This window comes from Osmerus mordax, chromosome 12 (assembly GCF_038355195.1).
Source record: "Osmerus mordax isolate fOsmMor3 chromosome 12, fOsmMor3.pri, whole genome shotgun sequence".
Taxonomy (NCBI): Eukaryota; Metazoa; Chordata; class Actinopteri; order Osmeriformes; family Osmeridae; genus Osmerus; species Osmerus mordax.
Window position 1 is genome coordinate 4,597,352 of NC_090061.1, and position 21,121 is coordinate 4,618,472.

Consider the following 21,121-nt stretch of genomic DNA (forward strand, 5'->3'; position numbering starts at 1 on the left):
TCTTGCCCTTGTCACTCCCAAGGTATAGCTCAGTGGTAGAGCATTTAAAAGCAGATCAAGAGGTTGCAGATTCAAATCTCCTGCATGTTGCTTTGGATAAAAGCATCTCATAAATGAATACATTATTATTATTATCCTGGGTATTATATATCAGTAAATGACACTTCAGAATGTACATGAGGATTTTATTTTTTATTTTTGAGGCAAATCAATGAATATATTTACTTTTTACATTATATGACAAACAACTACTGTTTAATGATGTAAACAATCTCTGAAGAGAAATGTACTCAGTTTAAAAGGAAGCGATAGTCTTTAATTTGTAACTATTTACATGAATTAAAATATAATTTATAACAAGATAATTTCAACTATATATATATATATGTATATATATATTTGTTATATTAAATATAGTAGATTTAAACAATTAAAAAATACTGAAATGCAGTTTGTCTCCACATTTTCAAAGATGAAATAACACAAAACAGAGAAAAACATAAAACCTAAGTGGTGTATAAAAAAAACATGTAAAAATATAAAATCTTACTAGCAGAATTTACCATTTACCAAAAACTAAGTTAAAAAAAAAGGAAATCATTTTGTAAATCTGATAGTCATTAGTTGTAAATTGACAAAACCTATAGCGATGAAAAACGCAACTAAATGTACAATGTATGCCCTTTAATGTCAAATTGCTTCCACCATAGATCACTCACATCTTTCAAGATTGTGACAGTTTACAGATACCGCAGGTTTCTCTTGTATGTCATCACATTGCAATAATCAGATTTTCTGATGTTTCGGTTCATTTTCCAGTGGGATACAAATAGACACACAAAGAACTGTGAAAAGACCAACCAGTGGAATAACAAAACCAGAGAACGGCCAGTATTGCAAGGACTTCTATTGGGTGACTCAATATTGTAGTGATGTTTTAAAATGAAAGACAACACATGAGATTCAGTGGGACATGGGATTAAATTATGACATCTCTGAAATCAATCTGACGAGGCTCTCAAGCTTTGATTTGAAGCCAACATAAAATTGTCGGTTTTTGGTCTACTTTGCCTTTCCAGTTTGTTTCTTGCCATTTCGGAAGAGTGGAAAGAAAGTATTGCATTTTGTCTAGGGTTTCCCTTTGGAATAATTATTATATATAATTATTTATATATAATTTGGATATCTGGATTCTTCTCTCAATCTACAAAATCAAGGTTGACAGCAGTTCATTCGAAGTGCTCTGAAAATACTGAGGAAAATGGTCAACATCAAAGTTTTCTATAAGAAAGTATATAATCATCTAAATATCTACACGAACACACAAATATATATTCATATGTATATATATGTTTATACTTTTTTTTATAATATGGCTGTATTGAAAAACTTTTTAATTACTTTACCAGTAATTGATAAAACACATTAGATTTGAAAAGAGTCAAAACAGTATAGTAAAAGCTAGTGTTAGCTTTGATCATCCCTCTCATTGTGTCATTAAGGCTCTCCAAATGTGAATCGTCAGTTGTTATTTTACTCTACTGATGGAAGCACCCACACAGTCATGAAGTAGTCAGAAAATATTGAAACAGGGATCAAATCACAAAACACTTGTTTCCTTTCCCTTCCACAGAACTCTGAGAGAAACGTGTTCACAAATTACTGTACCTCTGATATATTTGTACAATTTTTCGCCGAAGCAATCAGGTCTAAACAACTTGCGTACCGGTACCATCAAAATGTTGCAATAACAATAATATACTTAGTCATTTCAGTCAAGGGGCACAGTATTATGTTGTTATTATTATATATTATTTTGTTTTTGATACACGTTTTTAATGTATGTCATTACTCACCACAGTGAGTATGAATGTTTTGTTTTTACAGCAGTTTATATTTTACAGTACAGGATCTGTTTCAAGGATTACCCCGTCGTATTTTCAACAATAAACTACTTAAATAACCACGTCCATCTTTGAGAAAGGCTGTCTCGAAGATTTATGTATTGCATCTCAATTGCTTTAAAAAACAAAACTCATCAAAAATATAAAATGATTAGAAAACAAACAAATAGAGCCTTCTAATATATAATATATCTAAAGGGATACTTTTAAAACAGTGTTGTACTTATGAAGTAATTTCCCTTTCTTCCTGTTTACTTGCATCTTTCAGTGTTATTACCTACACCTTGTTTTGACTGATTAGCATTCCTAGGACCCTCCACCCTCATCTACAAATCACTGCAGAGACAACAACACGTTTCATCTTCACACAAGGCATAGTGCTATACACATGTATTATATCATAGTTTTTTTTATGTAAACCAGCACATTCTCTAACTTTCATAGTAAACATACTAAGCACAAATAACTCATTCAGCTTTTCAAGATTAGGTTGAATGTTTGAGAATATATTGTTTTTCAATCAGTATGCGGTATAACAGGAAATGACTCCAGTAACCTTAGATGGGTTAACCAGGAAGAAACATCTTGATAGGCTACTCTTTCAACACTGAATAAGGCGTCTTTGTACTTAGTGTGCGTTCTAATAAAGTTGAAGGAGAATCCAGTGATGTAAACATTCAGTTTCATGTGTATTACAGAGTTATAGAAAGAGAGGGGGATGGGGGCTTGGTAATTTGTTAGAGAAGGAAAGGGTTGCCAAAGCTAGGATGGTAGGGAGCCACTTGCCTTCACACTAGGGCTCAACTGCAAAGTAACGAGGTGGCTGGGTCATGGGAATGGGGCCCCTGAAAAAATCAAGAATCAAACTGTTGAACCCCCCCCAGCCAAGGCAACGACAGCCCTAACCACGAGACACGGACAGCAAACAGACCCACAAAAACACACATCGAGACTGGACACAAAAAACGATCACCCTAATTGGTACACGCGGCTAGGAAAACCAAGATGATCCAGCTACCGTTTACCCACCAGAGAAGCGGACTTTAGAAACCAAAGTGAGAGACTGAGCGGGGAGATATGAAAAATGAGGGAGAGAGTTCCCAAAGGAAAGATAGGAGGGATGAATATGAGGTAGAGATGCTCTCTTGGTACAGTACCTTAGCACAGATCACATTTCTACACTCATTTCTGCATCATCTTCCTCTCTAATGGGGTGTGATGGTCAGGTCAAGTGTATGGGTCTGCAGTGAAAGGTTTGGAGGCTCTCTCCCTTGGCTAATGCTGCTTCACAGACACACACTGCAATCCTTCATACTTGAGAAGCAGAACGACATGGTCACGGTACATTTTGTATTCAGTCATTACGTGAATACATATCTACTACAGAATGTGTTTGTAATTATGTTGTTCTTAATTGTGTGCGTGTAATAGTTGACGGTGAAAATCTCTGGTAACCCATTTACCGTGGGCCCTACATGTTATGCTATGCTTCCCTAATTCTAGTCCCGATGTCAAATTTAATTGTGTCTTCTGTACATGTCGCTCTACAATTCCCGTTCAGGAAGAATTCCTTCCTGAGCTGCAGAGGGAGCCAATCATAGATGTTGGAGCATGTGCTTTCAGCAGCTTAGCCAATGGCATGGCAGAGTGAGGGAAAGTCAAGGGCAGGAGACTTTACCTCATTAGTATGCATAGATTAAATCAAGGAAGCACTAAAATTACAAAACATGATTTTTTTGTTGTAAACTTTTTAAAGTCAAATGTTTTGTTTTTCTGGTATTTTCATAACACACACAGTGTTTAACATTGACAGATTTTGCTAAAATGAAGCAGGTCTTTCATAACCACATACAGCACAACCTCATGGCGAACACAGCTTGTAGCTTCCACCAATAGTGACCAAGGGGATACAACGCAGACACACATTTCACGACAACCAATAGAGTGATAGCAAGGTGTGCTACACATGTCTTTAGACCACCAGTTTGTTCACATAGCAGTGACAATGATGCCATGAACAAAGACAGGAAGCAGCTTTTGTTTGTTCAGAGAACTTCTTCTTCTGTTTTCATTGCTGTTTTGTTTTCATTCTCCCTTCTGATCCCTGCTTCCTTGCAGAGGAATCCTCAGTTGAAAATGACCAGGTCCATTTCTTATTCCAATGTTAAATATGTAAACATTAAGAGGTGCCTTGGTGTTTCCGTCTAGGTTCTGAGGCTTAAGCTCAGTCAGAAACTGAGGAAGAGGAGGGGCATCTGTTCCCGAGGCGGGAGCAGGTAGGAAGAGGGGTCAGCGATGCAGGCTCTTCTGGGCCTCTTTCAACAGGGTGTCAAAGTCAAGGGCATCATATTTGCTCTTCACCGGGCCTGGCCCCGCCTCATCTGGGGATGCAAAACCAACACGCACCACCATGATGACACCGTCACAGTCAAAGTCATTAACACACACAGAGAGAGAGAGAGAGAGAGAGAGAGAGAGAGAGAGAGAGAGACAGAGAGAGAGAGAGAGAGAGAGAGAGACAGAGAGAGAGCGAGAGAGAGGGAGAGAGAGAGAAGAAGCTCCCCTGTTTAAACATTCCTACCACTTGATTATCTGTACTTTACGCACATTCATCATTTGTCTGTATAGATTTTTGTGTAAGTTAAGATTCCCTCCTTGGACACCCTTTCAGGGCTGTCTGTCTACTCTCCCTCACCTAGATCGATGTAGCGTTTGCGGGTGATTCTGCGCAGGCCGTTGCCCAATCCGTTTTGGAAGAGTGGTTCTCTCCTGTGCCTCTGTGTTGGCCCTGCAGGCCCCTGACGGATCTTTATCACCCCACAGCGCTCCCTGCAGGATGGGAGGACCATTAGACACCAACAGATTTAAAGGAAAATAACCAGAATGTTTCTATTAATGCACATGATTAGTACTGGGTGAGCAGAGCATGCACATCTATGAGATGATCTATTAAGATTACATTTGGGTGGGGAATCAAACACTACTTTACTACTTCTTGATCATGCTTGTATGTGTGGGGCTGCAATTACCCAAATTCCTATCCAAACCACGTATCCTACTTGTATGGGTGACTTGACTAAGACAATGATACGATATCATTTCCCTTTGGGGTTCTGGACTGTACATCATGTATCTACAGTTTTAGCATTAACCATTACAAGTAAACGAACTGCTCAAATGTAATATGAAAGACAAGAACGTACTCATTCTTGATAATGACTTTGCAGTCCTCAGGGTCTCCGAAGGCTTGAAAGCGTTTCCTTAGCATCATCTGTGTAACGCTGTTAGGTAGGTTGTGGATGTAGAACACTTGGCAGTTGTCCTAGCAATGGAAAATGGATGTGAGATGACATACCTCTAATATAGTCTGTCCGTCTTATACTGTGTATAACTGTTTTAAGATACATATACAAATAATAGAATAATTAATTAAAAAAAAAGCTTAATTGTAAGATGTTTGTGTAAGTTGTACCTCTTCTTTCTGTGATCCAGACTTGGTCATGTTCCTCTGCTTGTCGTCGTGGCAGCCCTCATCATTCTCACAGCTGAGGAAGATGAGAGAAGAAACAAGGACGAACAGCAGGTTCATAAGTCACACATCTCCCACAATCTCTTTCATTGTTGAGGGGAACAGTCTACATTCATGACTGGCAAAGATAGTCGCACAGATATACCGCACTGTTCAGCTAAGTCAATCTCAAAAGATATACAATGACCTTACACCACCAGCCATATCATCCAAAGTCAAATCAGTCTCACCTGAAGTCAGACTTGCAGCTCGGGGACTGGGGAGGGCAGCAGCTGGTGTGGTTGATGGGCGAGGGAGAGCGGCAGGAAGAGGGCCGTTCTCCCTCTTCCTCCGAGTTCTGGGGGGACAAGGCCTGGGCTGACGCTGACTGGGCAGCGGATGTCATGGCACGGCCCTTCCGGAGCCCGTCCTCTGTCCTGCTGCCCGGCTCCTCCACGGCTTTGGTGTTCAGTCTGTTGTCTTGCTGTTTGCTGAACCTGTCCCCCAACACCTGGTTGGCTTGGTCTCCGCTACGCTCCCCCCTTCCCAGCGCCCAGGGAGACGGGCTCAACGCGGCGGCCGTCCTCTTCCTGCTCTCTCCCAGGCTGAGGAGGCAGTAATCGTGGTCGCCAAATGTCCGGTGGATCACCGCCTCCTTGGGCGCGTCCTGGGTGGCCTGGCCCATCCGGCGGAGCTGAGCGTAGAGTTCCGTCTGCTCCGGGAGTTTGCGGGCGTTCGCACGGCTCAGCCATGAGCCCTTGGTGGTGTTAGGAGTCTGGGTCTGGGTGTCGGACTTACCCTCCGGCTTGAACAGCTCCTCCTCCATGGGTTTGTGAGGGGGGGTGGTGGGGGGAGTGAGGCCTGGGGAACACGGAACACACGTCAGCCAATCAAACTCACGACCTCTAAGAGGACATGCACGTTTACACCAATTTCTTCCGATTTGCATCTCTGATCCGGGGTCATGAACTTTGACCCTAGTTTGTCCTACACCAGAATATGTGCCACTAAGGCAGCCAAACCTGCTTAAAACTGTTAAGGTATCATCTCAACTGGGGAAAAATAACGGTCTCTTTCGTTTCTCTTTTTGCCTAGATTTTTAGCCTTTAGTGCAGCAAGAACGTATGAATTCTGGTTGTGTGAAATGCAGTTCACATTCGACAACAAAGAGTCCGACTGAAGAGCAACATGAACAGTAACAGCGTGATCATTACCTGCTGTGCCACACAGGTCCATGCTGAGCGGCTGCTCAAAGGGCTTGCTGGGATACTGTGCATCTCTGCTCAGGGGGAAGAAGAACGAGGGAGAGAAGAGGGATGGAGGCCGAGATATCGACAGAAGTTAGTTGTTGTCTGTTTCAGATTGTGAAACATTAATCTTTTTTTTTACTTTACTTTTTTACAGTGCTACAAACCAGTATCACTGGTTTGAGACAGTCTGAATTTATGAGTAAAATGTGTGAGTATTTTACTATAATAACACAATGTGGAGGAGGGAACAAGCTTCCTAGCCACAATTCCTCTGAGGGATTGTTTGGTGCACATCTGAGGGCAAAACATGTACTACAGAGCGTACGCTCTCAGGTTAGGAATGAACACGATACATGCCAAAGCTCTGTTATTTTGTATTAAACCTCAGGTTGCATTCCCAGTGTGGATTAAGATTACGTAAGAGACAGTAACACCAACCCTGTGGATTTCGGTGTCAACGGAAGACAAAGGCAGGATCGTTTCTCTGCAATTAGAACAGAAACACCAGTGATTATGTGACTGGTCAGAACACCATAATAGAGCATGTGTGGGGTTTTCTGTGCTTCTGTCTGAATGTGGGTTACTACACTGTGTAACAAATGATTTGAATTGCACGATTCCATCTAAAAGGGATCAATCTAATTTGTAGCATTTGTGACTCGTTTGTTTTTCCTACCTTTGTGGCAGCAGGAGTGTCCAGGGTCTGCCTTGGTTTGGAGGCTGCTCTCAGAAGCCGTCTCCTTCCCCACGGGATTTCTCATGTACTGCTTGACCTCCGCCGTCTCCTGGCTGCCGCCCGGCCCCTCCCCAGACTCCACCCTCACGCGCCCCTGCCGCACCCGCTTGGCAAAGCGGCTGGGGAAGGAGGCCAGGCGGCGGGAACGACGCACAGAGAAGGACGAGTCGTCCACCTCGGGACTCCCGGGGCCGGGGGAGCCTCCGAGGGCCCTGTCAGCCCTGGAGGAGGCGGGCAGGGGGAGGTCTGGTCTGGATGAATGACTGGCCTGGCTGGGACTCTGCGGGGGCTCGGCGGAGGCGGGGGCCGCCTTGGTGTGATGTCCCCTGCTGTGGATGTAGGGGGGGCTGTGCAGTCTGTAAGGCTTGCTGACGTCAAAGGACGTGACCGCCTCCAGCAGCTCGCGGAGCAGGGAGTTGGCCTTCACCTCCCGCTGGTGAGAGAAGGCTGGGCGCGGCCGCGGGCCTCCGCCCTGGGCTTGGGGGGCAGCCGCTTTGTGACAGTTCGGGGGGCTGCGGGCGGTGGAGCCCTCGGGCCTCGCCCGGCGCGTGAAGCTTGAGGCCTCGCGCTCCCGGCGCTCCCAGGCTCCCTGCTTGCGCGCGGGCAGACAGTACGTGTGCATGTACTTGATGAGCTCCACCATGGAGTGCAGCTCCTTCTCTGAGGAGAACTGTGGCTTGACGGGCTCGGCCGCGTGGGGGGGGGCCTCCGCCTCGACCTCGCTGCCTGAAGACTCCTCCTCGTCCTCCTCTTCCTCGTCTTCCTCCTCTGAGTCGCTGTCGTCGTCTTCGTCATCCTCCTCCTCGTCCTCCTCCTCTGAGTCGGCGGAGGGCGTGTCCTCTGCGTCCTGCGCTGTGGTCAGGTGTCGATGGAGCTCCGTGCACAGGTGGCCCGCCGGTCGAACTGCACGGGCCTTGCACTTTTGGGTGCTCTCGTTCTGTAAGCACAAACACACGGAATTACTCTCTCCACGCTGACAGGATTGGATTAGGGTTAGGCGCATCTAAGCAGCACATTCGCAGCCACCTGCTACAGCTCCGCCTGCCTCACACTCACCTTTAAACACTCTTTGCCACAGATGCACTGATGGGAGAGCATTTCTGGACATGCTTGCCATTTTCAGTAGACAAATTTGATATTTGACCTTTATAGCTCCCCGGAACTCGTCTACCATTAGTTAGGCCCAGCTGCCAAGACTGGAGCTGTACTGCCTTGGTCTCTATGTCTTATGGCACTCACCTTAACCAGAGGCCTTAGGGGTTTGAGGTAAAGGCTCCTGTTGTTATTGCGATTCCTGCTCCCCTCTTTGTTTGCATCGATGCCCGCGGGCACATTAGGGGGCGTCAACAGAAGCTTCTTCAGCTGATGAGGGAGAGATGGGAGAGAAGCGAGGAGAGGGTCAACTATCATCTCTCTGTACTCTCTGTTACTATTCATCTCCCCCCTCCCCCAAATAACAGCATCATCAGTACCAAATAACCCCATTATTTGAACAGAGGGCACAAAAGAAGCACAGGCAAAGTACAGACAGGTATCAAATCCTAGCGCACACTGACGGCTGATCTCTCCTGACGATCTGCTTTGCTGTCTGGAGACATTTACAACTCGGTCGGATGTTTATTTCCTCTTTGGGCTTGACGAGCACAAGCTAGGCAGTGACAGTAGAGAATCAGCAGATGAAACACTCCTACGTAAAACAACAGCCCTCGACTGCTGCTCTGCATCAGGCGTACGCACACACTTCGACAAAGTAGGAATGGAGATTCCTATTGGCTGATTACCTAAAGACCGACACCTGTGATATGTTTTCTAAACCTGGTACAAATAGACAACGATATAGTTTCTGGGTGAATCTACCAGTGCCAACTTGGCGCAAGGTTCACGGTGTGAATGGTGTCTCTATGTCAATGGATTAGATTGAAGAGGGCACTAGGAGGGGTTTACAAATGGAACTGTGGAGCAGTCTGTTTTTGAGGTCTGGCCCAATTTCCGAGCCTTTGCAGCTCAATAGAAGCCTTGTTCTCTGGTCAGGCATAGGGACAGCCCTGAGTAGGGGGTCCACAGCCTGCAGTTACAGCTCTGGTCTTCAGAACAGGCCAGCCATGTCTCCACTCACAAGCGGGGGATAGTGGATGAATCAATCTGGTAAATGACTAAAATGGAAATGAACACTAGTTTGGGGGTGAATCTAGAAAGCTGACAACTAAATTGATGCTAAATGTGTTTGTAAAAGGTTACTGTACCCCTACGATTCTCCTATTTAGTCTACGTTTGAGGCTGGAACTATGTTGGCCTATGGCACATGTTTATTCCTGCTACTCCTACCTATTTACATACTACAGCCAGCTGAGGTTAGCACCATTTCCAACTATTTGAATGAGAGGCCTCTGTGCAGTGTGGAGTAAATCTGTTCACAATGGTCTGCTGTCACTGTGATCATCTACAGTAACCATGGTATTATGCAGGAAGGCTGCTACTCTAGTTTCATTCAGTAGCCAAACAACGGTGTCTTTGTCTGTGACCCTTCACAACATACGATGTGTGTAACCCTTTAAACAATGTCAACATGTTAGTATAACTTGCAGGTATTTTGTCTTGAAACAAGAGCCACAAATACCTGTAAGAACCTGAGGTAATTAGAACCTGAGGTAATTAGAATGGTTCTGTTACACTGAGAGAAGGAAATGTTAATCCTGCAGGAGTGACTGGAGAGAGGAAGGACAGAGGAATCCCACAGCACAGTGAGAGAGGGAAAGAGTGGGATTGGGTCACAGGATTCACAGAATCAAAGGTGGACTCGGTGACCTGCCAGGTCAAATTGGAGGCTGGCAGGAACCTACAGTACAGTAGCAGTCACAAGATTTACCGTCCTCTGAAAATAACATGGAACATGAAGTACTGAAAGAAACAAAGAGCAAGAGGTATCAGTTTTTGAAGTTAGCCCAGGCGGTATGTGTGGCCAATTCTTCCCGCCTCTCTGTAAGAGTCATCGTTATTAGCAGGACGTTTTTTACCAGTTGTTAAAAAAGACTTTAAATTATATATTAAGCCCAAAATGAGAAAAGTTCAGACCTGTGTTGCCTATCAAACCCATGCTGTCAGGCAGTCAGAGCAGAGGCCCATCCACATCCACTTAAACAGCAAGGAAGGGTTCTTACTAGAGACTGGTCTTCTGTCTCTGCACTGAGGCACTCTGGGAAGGGCTCAGTGTCCAATGGAAGGTCTTCCTCATCTTCCTCAAGCTCCTCCCCTAGAGAAGGGAACACGGACAGCCCCCCCACCTCGTCCTCCACCATGCCATCCAGGCTGTCTGTCAGGGCAGCCAGAAGGGCCGCATTCTCCTCTTCTATCTGCAGGGGGCGGTATAACAGAGAGCAATACCAGATCAATTACGATAGGTGCATGGTGCTTGCAGTATATACACAGAATGTCCATATCCTATACGGTTGGTATATTCCAGGAACAGGCATCTTGTGGGACACCGATGGTACAGTCGAACTTGAAGGTTAAATGAACAGAGGTAACAGATCGGTGTCTTCTCTTCCCATCGCCAACACAGATCTATCTGAACATGGCATCATCGCCTAGCTATGGTAACCAAACCCTGGAACCCTTGTGAATCAATCCCATCCTATACAAATCTGTACATATCTGTGCATTAGTCAAATCAATAACCCGTTAGCCTGTCTGGAATATAGTCCAGTTGTTAATCTGTGCTACTCTGATCCCAGCTAGTTGAGCAACAAAAGGGGTTTATTGGAGATCCGATACATATGGTAGAAGATTTAGGGGAATGTGTAAGCAGGCAGACCATGTACGTGCCAGGTGGGTGACGTCTTGTACTGCCCTTCCAATCTGGAATGATGCAGGGATATAACCATTACAGAGACAAACTCCAGTACAGGACCACTACAGAGGATCCATCCATGGAGGTTCGGGGGAGGAGATCTGCACTTCTGCAGTCTTCCTCTCTCTTGATGCTGAAAAGGCTCCTAGAATTCCTCCCCTCTTGTGATCGGTTATAACTGGCCTTAACCGGTGTCTCACCTCAAAGAGCTGATCTCCTGTGCTGTACTGTACGGAGGCAGGCGAGACGTCCGATTGGTCGTTACACCAGTGGAGCTCGCTGAGGCAATTGACGCTGTCGAAGTCGCTGGCGTCCAGCTGTGATAGGTCGATGTCCGGGAAGTCTGCATCCAGGCGGTCTGAACACACCTCCTCCTCCCCGTACTGATGAGACAAGGCCAGAAGAAAAGAGAGGGAAAGGTCACATTAGCTTGGGTTCAAAGGGCCGCTTCTTTGCTGATACAGGCTAACATTATTTGGGGGGAGGGGGGGGAGTCCAACAGTCTGTGTTGAGTAACAGTTTAGTAGCGAACCATGGTAACCATGCTAACCATGTAACTGAAGCTAGTGTGCCTTACTGAGAGGAATATGTAGGTATTTTATTTTATTGTTGTTGTCAAGTCTTCTTCTGTTTAGGTTCCTGCTTCTAGACACACTGCGGAAATGTTCTGGAGTGTTTCCTCGTCTTCAAACAAACTGAAAAAAACACGAGTCCAAACGAACCCAACAAAGAGACGGCTACAGTGAAAGGATCAAAAGAAATATTATGCTACCATCCTGATCTCATCAAGGCTGTGCACAGTGCTGTGTGTGCATGTGTATAAGACACCTGGGCTGCTCAGCCCACAAAAGGGCCAAACGCATTAATATTTAACCACAGAGCCATCCCTATGTATGTTTGATGGAGTCGAACACTGAATACTCAGGCTCTGTTTCACGCACACGCCCCATGCCCACAGGCCACCACGTCCATCCAATCCATTCATGTTGCTACGGTGGACCTCGAGCTGAACTGGTAACTGCAGACGACAGTGACAGTCAATTCAGACCAAAGCAATCGCTTTAACAGGGCCTAATCATGGCCAATCACTGTCAATAGCAGACAATACAACACTCTCTCAACACAATTTCTGTAGCCGCCGTCAAGCCAGCATAGACACATTCACACGCAGCTGCAAACACACTCTTTCTCTGCATGCAAGCATGGTCCTTGATTTCAGAAAAATAAGACTTCATGTCATCAAAGTTCACTCACGTTTTTTTCACTGCACATAAATGCAGTGGTAAAAAGTCGCTGGTCTACAAATTCAACCCAAGCAGTATCAGCAACGGCCTGATTGCTCAAGCCGCTTAGCTACGTTGATCAGGATGAGGGCTGTGATAGGGTGATGAGACAGTAGTAAGGAGAAGATAGGATGAGGATGTCCTCTGCATGGCCCTGCCCGAGGTCACCCTCCCCCTAGCGCACACACACACGCCCATCCCCCACCTTATCCCTCCCCTGCAGCTGATGCAGGTGTGTGGATCCTCCTGGGATAAGTGTGTGTGTGTGTGTGAGAGGGAATGCGTGTATGTTTCATGCAGCGTTTAGCACCCAGCTCACATCCCTCTCCACTCGTGTCTGACTCATCCCCTGCCCTTGCTCAGTGCACCCCCCCCCACACACACCCACACCCAACCCCCCCATCGCTCCTCCTTCTCAAGCAAATCATCAGCGAGGCAGATCCATTTCAAAGCCTGACCGCTCTCCATTTCCAGGCGGACGTCGTCTTTTCAATCCCCCTCTTTTTGTCTTTCCCTCCCCCTCTGGATGTCAACCGAGAGCAGCCTGAACATGGGCTGCACAGGCACACGGACAGCAGCGCCGACATCAGCACAGACGGCAGCACAGACGGCAGCACGGCACGTGAACGCACGCTCACAGTCTCTCCGTGCAGAACAGCACCGACTTACACACCGCAGACCGTCAATTCTGTTTTCACGTATTCTCTTTCTCCGTGTTTCTCCCAGACATGTCTCCCAAACACACGACTCCACCTGAATCCCTGTAAAGACACACAGGGCTTTATGGGACAGTACACAGGGCACGCAGCGCACCAGAGACGAGTGAAGCTTCCAGGTTTATTGCAACAACTCATTACACAAAGAGCAATCGCAATCCGGGATAGGAGGCCCACTGGTACTGTGTGTGCATTCTGTGTCAATCTGTTAGAGCAAATGCGGACATACAGCAAAGCCAGCTACTGTCTGGAAGCGCGGGGGTGCCACCCTAAGGTACAGGAAAGGAAGGATGCCACTTATGGAAGACACTGATGGAGGGTTTTGTTTCTGTCCGGGCTAATGCAAGCACCCTGCGGATGGTGGGGCGTCCTACTGCGCTACTGACAGGTTCAAAGCAGGGCGGCCGGGGAAAGAGCCACCTGGCCTGTCACTCCATCTCCGTGTCAGGACATCAGGAAGAAGGATGGCCTCAACCTTTTCCTCGGCTCCGGACCTTTGTCCTCTGCCCATCACAATGGCTCGGCATCAAAATGGCAGATAGAATAGAATAGAGAGAGAGAGAGAGAGAGAGAGAGAGAGAGAGAGAGAGAGAGAGAGAGAGAGAGAGAGAGAGAGAGAGAGAGAGAGAGAGAGAGAGAGAGAGAGAGGCTACTCTGATTGACCTCGCTGCAGATTTGACAAGAAACATGCCTGATGTATTAAGAAGATAACAGATAGGTGTTCAGCTCTGGCTACTGTGAGGGCCCAGCTATCTAAGGTATGTTATATATAGTTGTTATCCTTGGTCTTATGACTGGCTCTCTTACGCAAGCTGCTTGTGACAGGCCGGGATTGAAATTCTGGTCGTGCCGAACAGAAATGGACTCTCTAGCGCCTCTGCAGGCTGGGAGGAGACAGACGAGCCTGTGATGCCGACGTCTCTAAGCACTCCTGTGTCCTCAGGTCGCAGCAGCAGGCAGGAGCCAGCAGGACATCAACAGTGCCAGGTTTTTTTGGGGACTTACAGGAGTTATTAATGGACCTTGAGAGAGACACCGCCAGTGACCTCAGTGTTCAGTCAACCAATGGACGCCATGCCCCTTCATAATCCCTCTAAATTGTTGCCAGATTAGCAGTTAAACTAAGTCTGTGTCCCGACACTCTACTATCGACTACAAGCCAAGGGCGAGTGCCACGGTGGGTCAAAGAGAGAACAACAAGGTGGCTTGGAGGTTTACATTTGTAGGAAGAGGAGGGAAAACTACAATAAGAGGGAGTGTAGCAATGAGTGGCATACTGGGATAGAGGAATACACTTGGTGTGAAGGAGAGAGGTATGGAAGAAGTAACAGAGTTAAGGAACGGACAGAAAGAAAGAGAAGTCCGACAGGGTTGAGACAGTAGGAGACATAGACATTGAGTGAGAGGAGGAAAAAGAGAGAGAGAGAGCTGGGCTCAAATACATGTATCTTAGTAGGCTAGTAATGGGATCTGATTGTCAATCCAATTCAGTACTAAGAAAAAGAGCTTTGATAGTCTGCCAAAACTGACCATTCAAGGTTGGGCTTTAGTATTAGAATGGATTGAAAATTAGGTTGCAGGTCTGAGGCTGGGCTAAAGGCCCAGATACAGTGGTAAGCTCCTCTCCCTACTGTCTTCTGAGACCACATTAATCCATTCTGCAGACCTACTGTTGGCTAGCGCACTGCCCTGTGAATCCACGGGTTGAGATTCATCTCAACCATTTTATCTGTCGTTTTAAGAATTTTGTGAGCATATCATGTATGTCGGAGCTAAAATGATGAATTATTCTAGGTGCTGGTGATGGTGAAGTCACTTACTAAAGACAAATTCAGATGGCAGGTACAGTGCTTAATGCACACAGAGCCTGTAGGAAAATCGGATGGTGGAAATGATTCTCCCTCCCTCTCTCAGAGAATAGGGAGTTTACTAAACAACCACCAGGTGGCCAATTAAAACTCTCAAAAAGTAGTAGTAGAACAGAACCGAACAACTTTTACTGAACAAAACCATTACCAGGGAGAGTAAAAGTCAGCCTAATCAAGCATAAAAGATTGATTGATGTTTTTTTTTCTTACCAAAAACGGATCCTGAATAAAGCTATAAGGCAACAGAGACCAGAGTCTAGGTACACACAAACCTGAAAATAAATTATAATAAAAACAAAGAAATACATAAAAATAAAACGGAAATACTGACATGATCAATAAATAGCCTATAAAAAAATGTTTTTGCAGAGCCTCGTTATACTAGGATACTGTTCAGGATGGGATGTAGAGTGGAAGGATTTGAGTAAAATGGTGAAGGCTAGACAAGGAAATGCATGATTGGTGGGCTGAGGCAGGTGACTAAGGCTAAGGTAAAAAGCCCAGAGGGCTAGGCTTGGGGTGTGGTGTTACTCTGGAAGACCAGGGTGCTGCTTCTACCTGCTGTGGGATTAAGGAGGCGAGGAGAGAGATCCATACCACACACACACAGACACACACACACACACACACACTCAGACGTGTCCATTCTCTCACCTCCCATCACTCCACACTGCAAACACACCCTCCTTCCCCTCCCCTCTCTCCCCCTCGCTCCTTTTCATACCACTGGTCACGACTCCATAATGGAGGACACGGAGCAGAGCGAGAGAGAAAGGGAGGGAGAGAGGGAGAGAGGGAGGGAGGGAGAGAGGGAGGGAGGAAGCAGCAAGGGGAAATGATGAGAGCAGGAGGAGAGGAGTGAAAATAAGAAGGAAGAAACTGAGATGAGGGAGGGAGAAGTGGGATGTGACCAACCACCACACACGTCACTTCAGGATGCAGCCAGTGTGATCCATGTTGATTGCAGCTGGTGAGGACTCGAGTCTGTAACAAGCCTTGGTGAGAGCTGGGTCCAATAGGATTACAGATCTCAACGTCCATCTGCCTGGGTTAAACGGCCACCGTGTCACCCTGAATAACCACACAAGGGGCCACGTTCGTACCACTAGATGTCAGTAGAAACACCCCAATTTCTACACACAAAACACATAGCCTTTCCAGAGGTCAAACTGCAGGTTATTTTTTAACACCGATAACAAGTAGCAATGATTAAGAGCGTATCCGAACCAGTCTACTTGGGTGGCGTTTAGAAATTCTCGCCCTCTTTGCATAGCATCTACCCTGAATGTCTACATCTCCAACTGTCCCTCTCTCTCTCTGCAAGTCTAAATATGGAAGTGGTTTCTGCAGCAGTGGACTTGCAGGCCCCCCCCCCCCCCCCCCCCCATCCCCCTTCGCTCTCTCTCTGGGGACACACACACGCAGCAAGGACATTGACCTGTGGTTCCCAAAGTCAGTCCTCTACAGCAATGCATTGTGGGCTGGATATAGGAAGAGTTTGAGTGGAGGGGAGGAGGTTCTGCGAGTAGCGAGGGGAGAGTTTTGGCAAAATGGATCTTGTTGTGTCGTGACACCCATAAATCATTCTCTCTGGTTTCTCTTCTCTGGTCAATAGTGGTTGAGAAATGCAAGTAGAAAATATCCCCTCCTCTGTTTGCCAGAACTCTATTTTAGGGGCGACCCAGGGTGGTTTGTTTTGAAACCCTAGCACTACCCGAAACACAGCCATGACCTATGCTGGAGTGATCCAAAGGTTGAAAGGACAGAGCTTGAGACACAGCTGTTCTAGTCGCACACACGTCCATACGCCATGGTGGTCTCTTCTGGAGACGGCTTTTTAGGGAACAAAGAGATACGACACAAACAACATCCCAAAATAATTCATGGAAAATATCAACAGATCTTTTAAGTTTAGATGCTTCACTGCTCTACAGGAAACAATGCCACAAAAAGGGCTACAATTCCAATTTTCTTATTATGCAAACTGTTGAAAGTTTACTTTTTGATGCATGAATATCAACTTAACATAAAATGGCCATAATTAAAATTTAAAAACAATATTTACATTTACATTTAGTTATTTAGCAGACGCTCTTAGAGCCAGAAGCCTCAATATTAATTACATAAGTAAAAAAATAAGTACTGCCAAGTACAGGTGTCTGGATACTAAGCAGGTGTCCACATACTTCATATGGTGAAGCTTTGCAGGTAATATTTCATTGAACGAGTTAACTCAATTCAAATCAACTCACAGATGTCTCACAGCTGAATAAATACAGGAGCTACAGATCCGCGTTGTCATGTGAGAGTCTGAATCAATTCCCTGCAAATCAGGAAGAGGAGACATTACATTTAGTCGACGCTCTTATCCAGAGCGACTTACAGTAAGTACAGGGACATTCCCCTGAGGCAAGTAGGGTGAAGTGCCTTGCCCAAGGACACGTAATTTTGCTCGAACCAGCGACCTTCGGATTACAACCCCGATTCTCTAACCGCTCAGCCACCTGACTCCCTGACCAAGAGGGCTTCAGAAAACGGGCATTTTGGGGCCACCTCTCTGGTAGCCTATAGTGTACCTAACTACCTGTATATCTCCCTGTGGTATCTGACTAGTTTCCTGTCCTCCCAGCCCTCCTGCCTTTCTTGCTTCCAGGGCTAGCAGTGGGTGTTTGGGGTAGCTGAGTCATCCAGTCTTCATGATGGTTAAGCAAAAGTCAGAACCATCTGCTACAGTAGCTGGCCTTGCCCAACCTAGCTTAGCACAGTTGGTAATGTCCCTTCTGGCTCTGAAATATATCCAGGCAGAGCAGTACAAATGAATCTTAGCAGAGCATCATCATCACAGAAGGCTCACCAGATCCATCTTTTATGTTAGCGGTGATAAAGGTTCAACAATAACAGTGGGAATTACAAGCACTATTTATCACCCAAGCACTGAAAATGACTCTGATTAGAGTGTGGGGGGTGGGACTGGTGTTGCTGTAAGAGGATGAGATTATCAGTTATTGTCAATGGCTGGGCGATGATTTACCGCTCTAGAAAAGGTTGTTAGTGCTAAGCATCAGAAGCAACCCGGTTTTGGCCCCTAATGATTTCTGGGGATAAGCCCCACCAGCTAAGGTCATACAAAGGGGGTTGTGGGGGCAAATAATTACTGCGAGGTCACTTCAGATCCTACTACAACCAAGCTTCCAACAGGGCAACCTCATTAGCTTTAAGATTAGTATTTGTTATTATTCTTGTGGAGAAACTGTTTTTTAGGAACATACATTTTCAGTCAAAAACACACAGCAAATGAGTAAAAGGTCAGTTTAAGGTCAGACTTATTTACTACTTATTTCAAAACCACCTCACTTATAGATTTGTGATAGACTAATCAGATGCTGGACTCTGTGGTGTAATGGTGTCAGAAAAGTGGGTCTCCCCCCATACAAGTTTAGCTTAACCTTTGGGAGACATTCCTATTCAGTACTTCTCCTACCCTGCAGTGTGTGACTGTGTGACTGTGTTTTAATGTGTGTGATGGAGTGGAATGTCTAAAGAGCTTTGAAGGGCCGAGCTACAGAAACCTGATTAAGGCCATCTTTACACCACCCAGTGTATGCTGAAACTCTTCATAAAAAAAAAGACAAAACAGCACAAACAAAAAATTATTAGAAATGGGTTAAATGGCTCAAGAAGCGAGATTGTAGAAGGCTAGTTTTCCGATGATGGTCAGTGCACTAAACCACAAATGTTTAAAATCTGATTCCCAAATAAACATTTACATTACATTTACATTTAGCAGACGCTCTTATCCAGAGCGACTTCCAGTAAGTACAGGGACATTCCCCCGAGGCAAGTAGGGTGAAGTGCCTTGCCCAAGGACACAACGTCAGTTGGCATGACCGGGAATCGAACTGGCAACCTTCGGATTACTAGTCCGACTCCCTCACCGCTCAGCCACCTGACTCCCTAAAAGTTTATTTATTTATTTAACAAATTGTGATTCATTCCCATAATCTTCTCTCTTCCTACATATTTCTGGCTTCAGATGACTGCAGGAGATTTGACAGCAATGAACAAACAGCCCCCTGCTGATTCCTTAGAAATCAGGAACTACAAACTGAGCATCTAGGGTCTACAAATACATTTTTAGACTGACATGTAATCCACTGTTATAACCAATTGGAGGTTGATGGGAGGTTAAAGTTTGGTGAAACAGAGCATGAGCATAGGCAATAGACCGTCTGTTTTACAATCGTACATTTGTAACATTGCTATACTATCTTTCCCTCACTGGGCGTTGAGACGTTTCGTAAGACCCTGGATCCCTGGTTCCCACAGCAACCACCCCCAACCCCCCCCCCCCCCCCCGCATCTCCTAGTCCCAGGAGGACTGAAGGCTATCTCCTACCCCGTCACCCCCCACCCCAAATCCATTTGGCAGCTGCTTAGCGCTGAAAACAGATGCCCCCTATTGTGTCCTCATCTAACCTTCGGGGATACATTTTGCATGGGTGTCTTCCTCCCACCAGCTTGGTGCTACGGCAGTATCAGATTAGCACCTGAGCTTCCTCCTCTCCTCTCCACGGGCTCAGGCCCTGTAAATGATTTATACTCTACACTGAGAGAAGGTTAGCACCAGGAGGAGAGGATGACGTAGGACTTAGGGTTAGCCAGAAGGAGATTGAGGTAACAGTGAGCAGAACCCAAACCTAACCAATCGAACGTAGCCTTGTTCAACAGTTGTTTGGGTCGCAAAAACACATTGCAGAAGGCTAAGCATAGTAGCTGTACAGAAGGACCCAGTTAACGGAAACACAAGTGTCTTTCCCACTGTGCGAGGTTGCTGATTGTTGGAACCAGCTGCCAACTAGCCGGCATGTTAATCATTCAGCCAGCCAGCTAGTCAGTTATATGGTCAGTCACACCGCCAACTAGTCAGTCTGTCACTCAGTCAAGCTCTGTCACTCAGTCAAGCTCTGTGTCTTATTTCAGGAACACCTGTTCACATTGGACCAGCCTTACTTCTAAATGTTCCACGATCATCTTTCTCTGGGGACACAGAACACCTGTTCAGGATACGATGTATCTAGTTAGTTGATCTATTTTGTCGTAAGATTTGTGACAATAGATCTAAGCTAGATCAATAATGTGTGTATTTCTACACACTAAAATAGAACTGTCCTTCCAAAAAAGCTTTTTTTTTAATATTGGGTGGATCAAATCATGTCAGCCCTCCAACCAGACCATCCACCAATCCTCAATTCCTTACCATTTAATTCTTGGGTTGACAACTCGATTTCAAAACAATTCTTGATTCATCACAATTCTTGACTTGATTTTTCACCACGCCCCTTCTCTGTTGCAATGGGATGCAAACAGAAGAGGACATTCCATTATAGAACACCCGGAATCATGAACTCAGAATGACATAAAAACCTCATCCCCATGCCTAAACAAGGTGTTCTGTGAGGTACTCAAAGGTTGAAGTCTACAGTCTACAGTAGACCGACACAACTACAGCATTGTAATGGGCGTCAACTTTGCTGGAAGAAACCTTGTTTGTTCATCGGTAGAGTACGTATGTTTTTGAGGCTTACAGTATCACAAAAACGAATCACATTGAAACAGTTTTGAATGATGAACCTATTACAGTGAGCCTCCCTCAAACAAAGTGAAAGTACACACCCCGTCATTCCAGTTAGGCGCTGTCGATCCCAGATCAAAGTTCGTTGGCTACAGAAATGTTGCCTGACTGGCAGCCAAGTGGAAGTGTGTGTGTGTGGGGGGGGGGGGGGGGGGAGGGGGGGGCATGGGATGGGGTGGGGTAACTGGTAACAATCCCACAATATTTTTCTATCCATGACAAAGGAGACACACCCAAACCGGCTAAACGCTAACCCTTCCCGGGCTTGCTCCGCGACCCATTCTTCTCTGTGGGAGTTCTGGAATGCGCCACACTGTGTCAGGTGCACCCAGGGAGGGGCCCCGCTCTTCAGAAGCGTTGCTAGGAGACACGTGTTG

At 45.9% G+C, this 21,121-nt stretch overlaps 1 protein-coding gene across 3 annotated transcripts in view; it reads right to left on the minus strand.

Annotated features, from left to right (window-relative positions):
- Positions 1-168: 168 nt before the first annotated feature.
- ppargc1b (peroxisome proliferator-activated receptor gamma, coactivator 1 beta) overlaps positions 169-21,121 on the minus strand; it is a 36,036-nt gene continuing 15,083 nt past the window's right edge. For 2 of the 3 annotated variants that reach the window (XM_067247680.1, XM_067247681.1), the window contains exons 2-12: positions 11,446-11,628; positions 10,557-10,748; positions 8,638-8,760; positions 7,339-8,335; positions 7,101-7,146; positions 6,627-6,691; positions 5,664-6,273; positions 5,377-5,449; positions 5,108-5,226; positions 4,600-4,733; positions 169-4,285 (exon numbers count right to left, since the gene is read on the minus strand). In XM_067247680.1, the coding sequence (XP_067103781.1) occupies positions 4,194-4,285; positions 4,600-4,733; positions 5,108-5,226; positions 5,377-5,449; positions 5,664-6,273; positions 6,627-6,691; positions 7,101-7,146; positions 7,339-8,335; positions 8,638-8,760; positions 10,557-10,748; positions 11,446-11,628 (2,634 nt within the window). In that variant the 3' untranslated portion in view covers positions 169-4,193. Of the gene's footprint in view, positions 4,286-4,599; positions 4,734-5,107; positions 5,227-5,376; positions 5,450-5,620; positions 6,274-6,626; positions 6,692-7,100; positions 7,147-7,338; positions 8,336-8,637; positions 8,761-10,556; positions 10,749-11,445; positions 11,629-21,121 lie in introns of those variants that run through there. The other variant, XM_067247682.1, reaches the window with a different exon arrangement.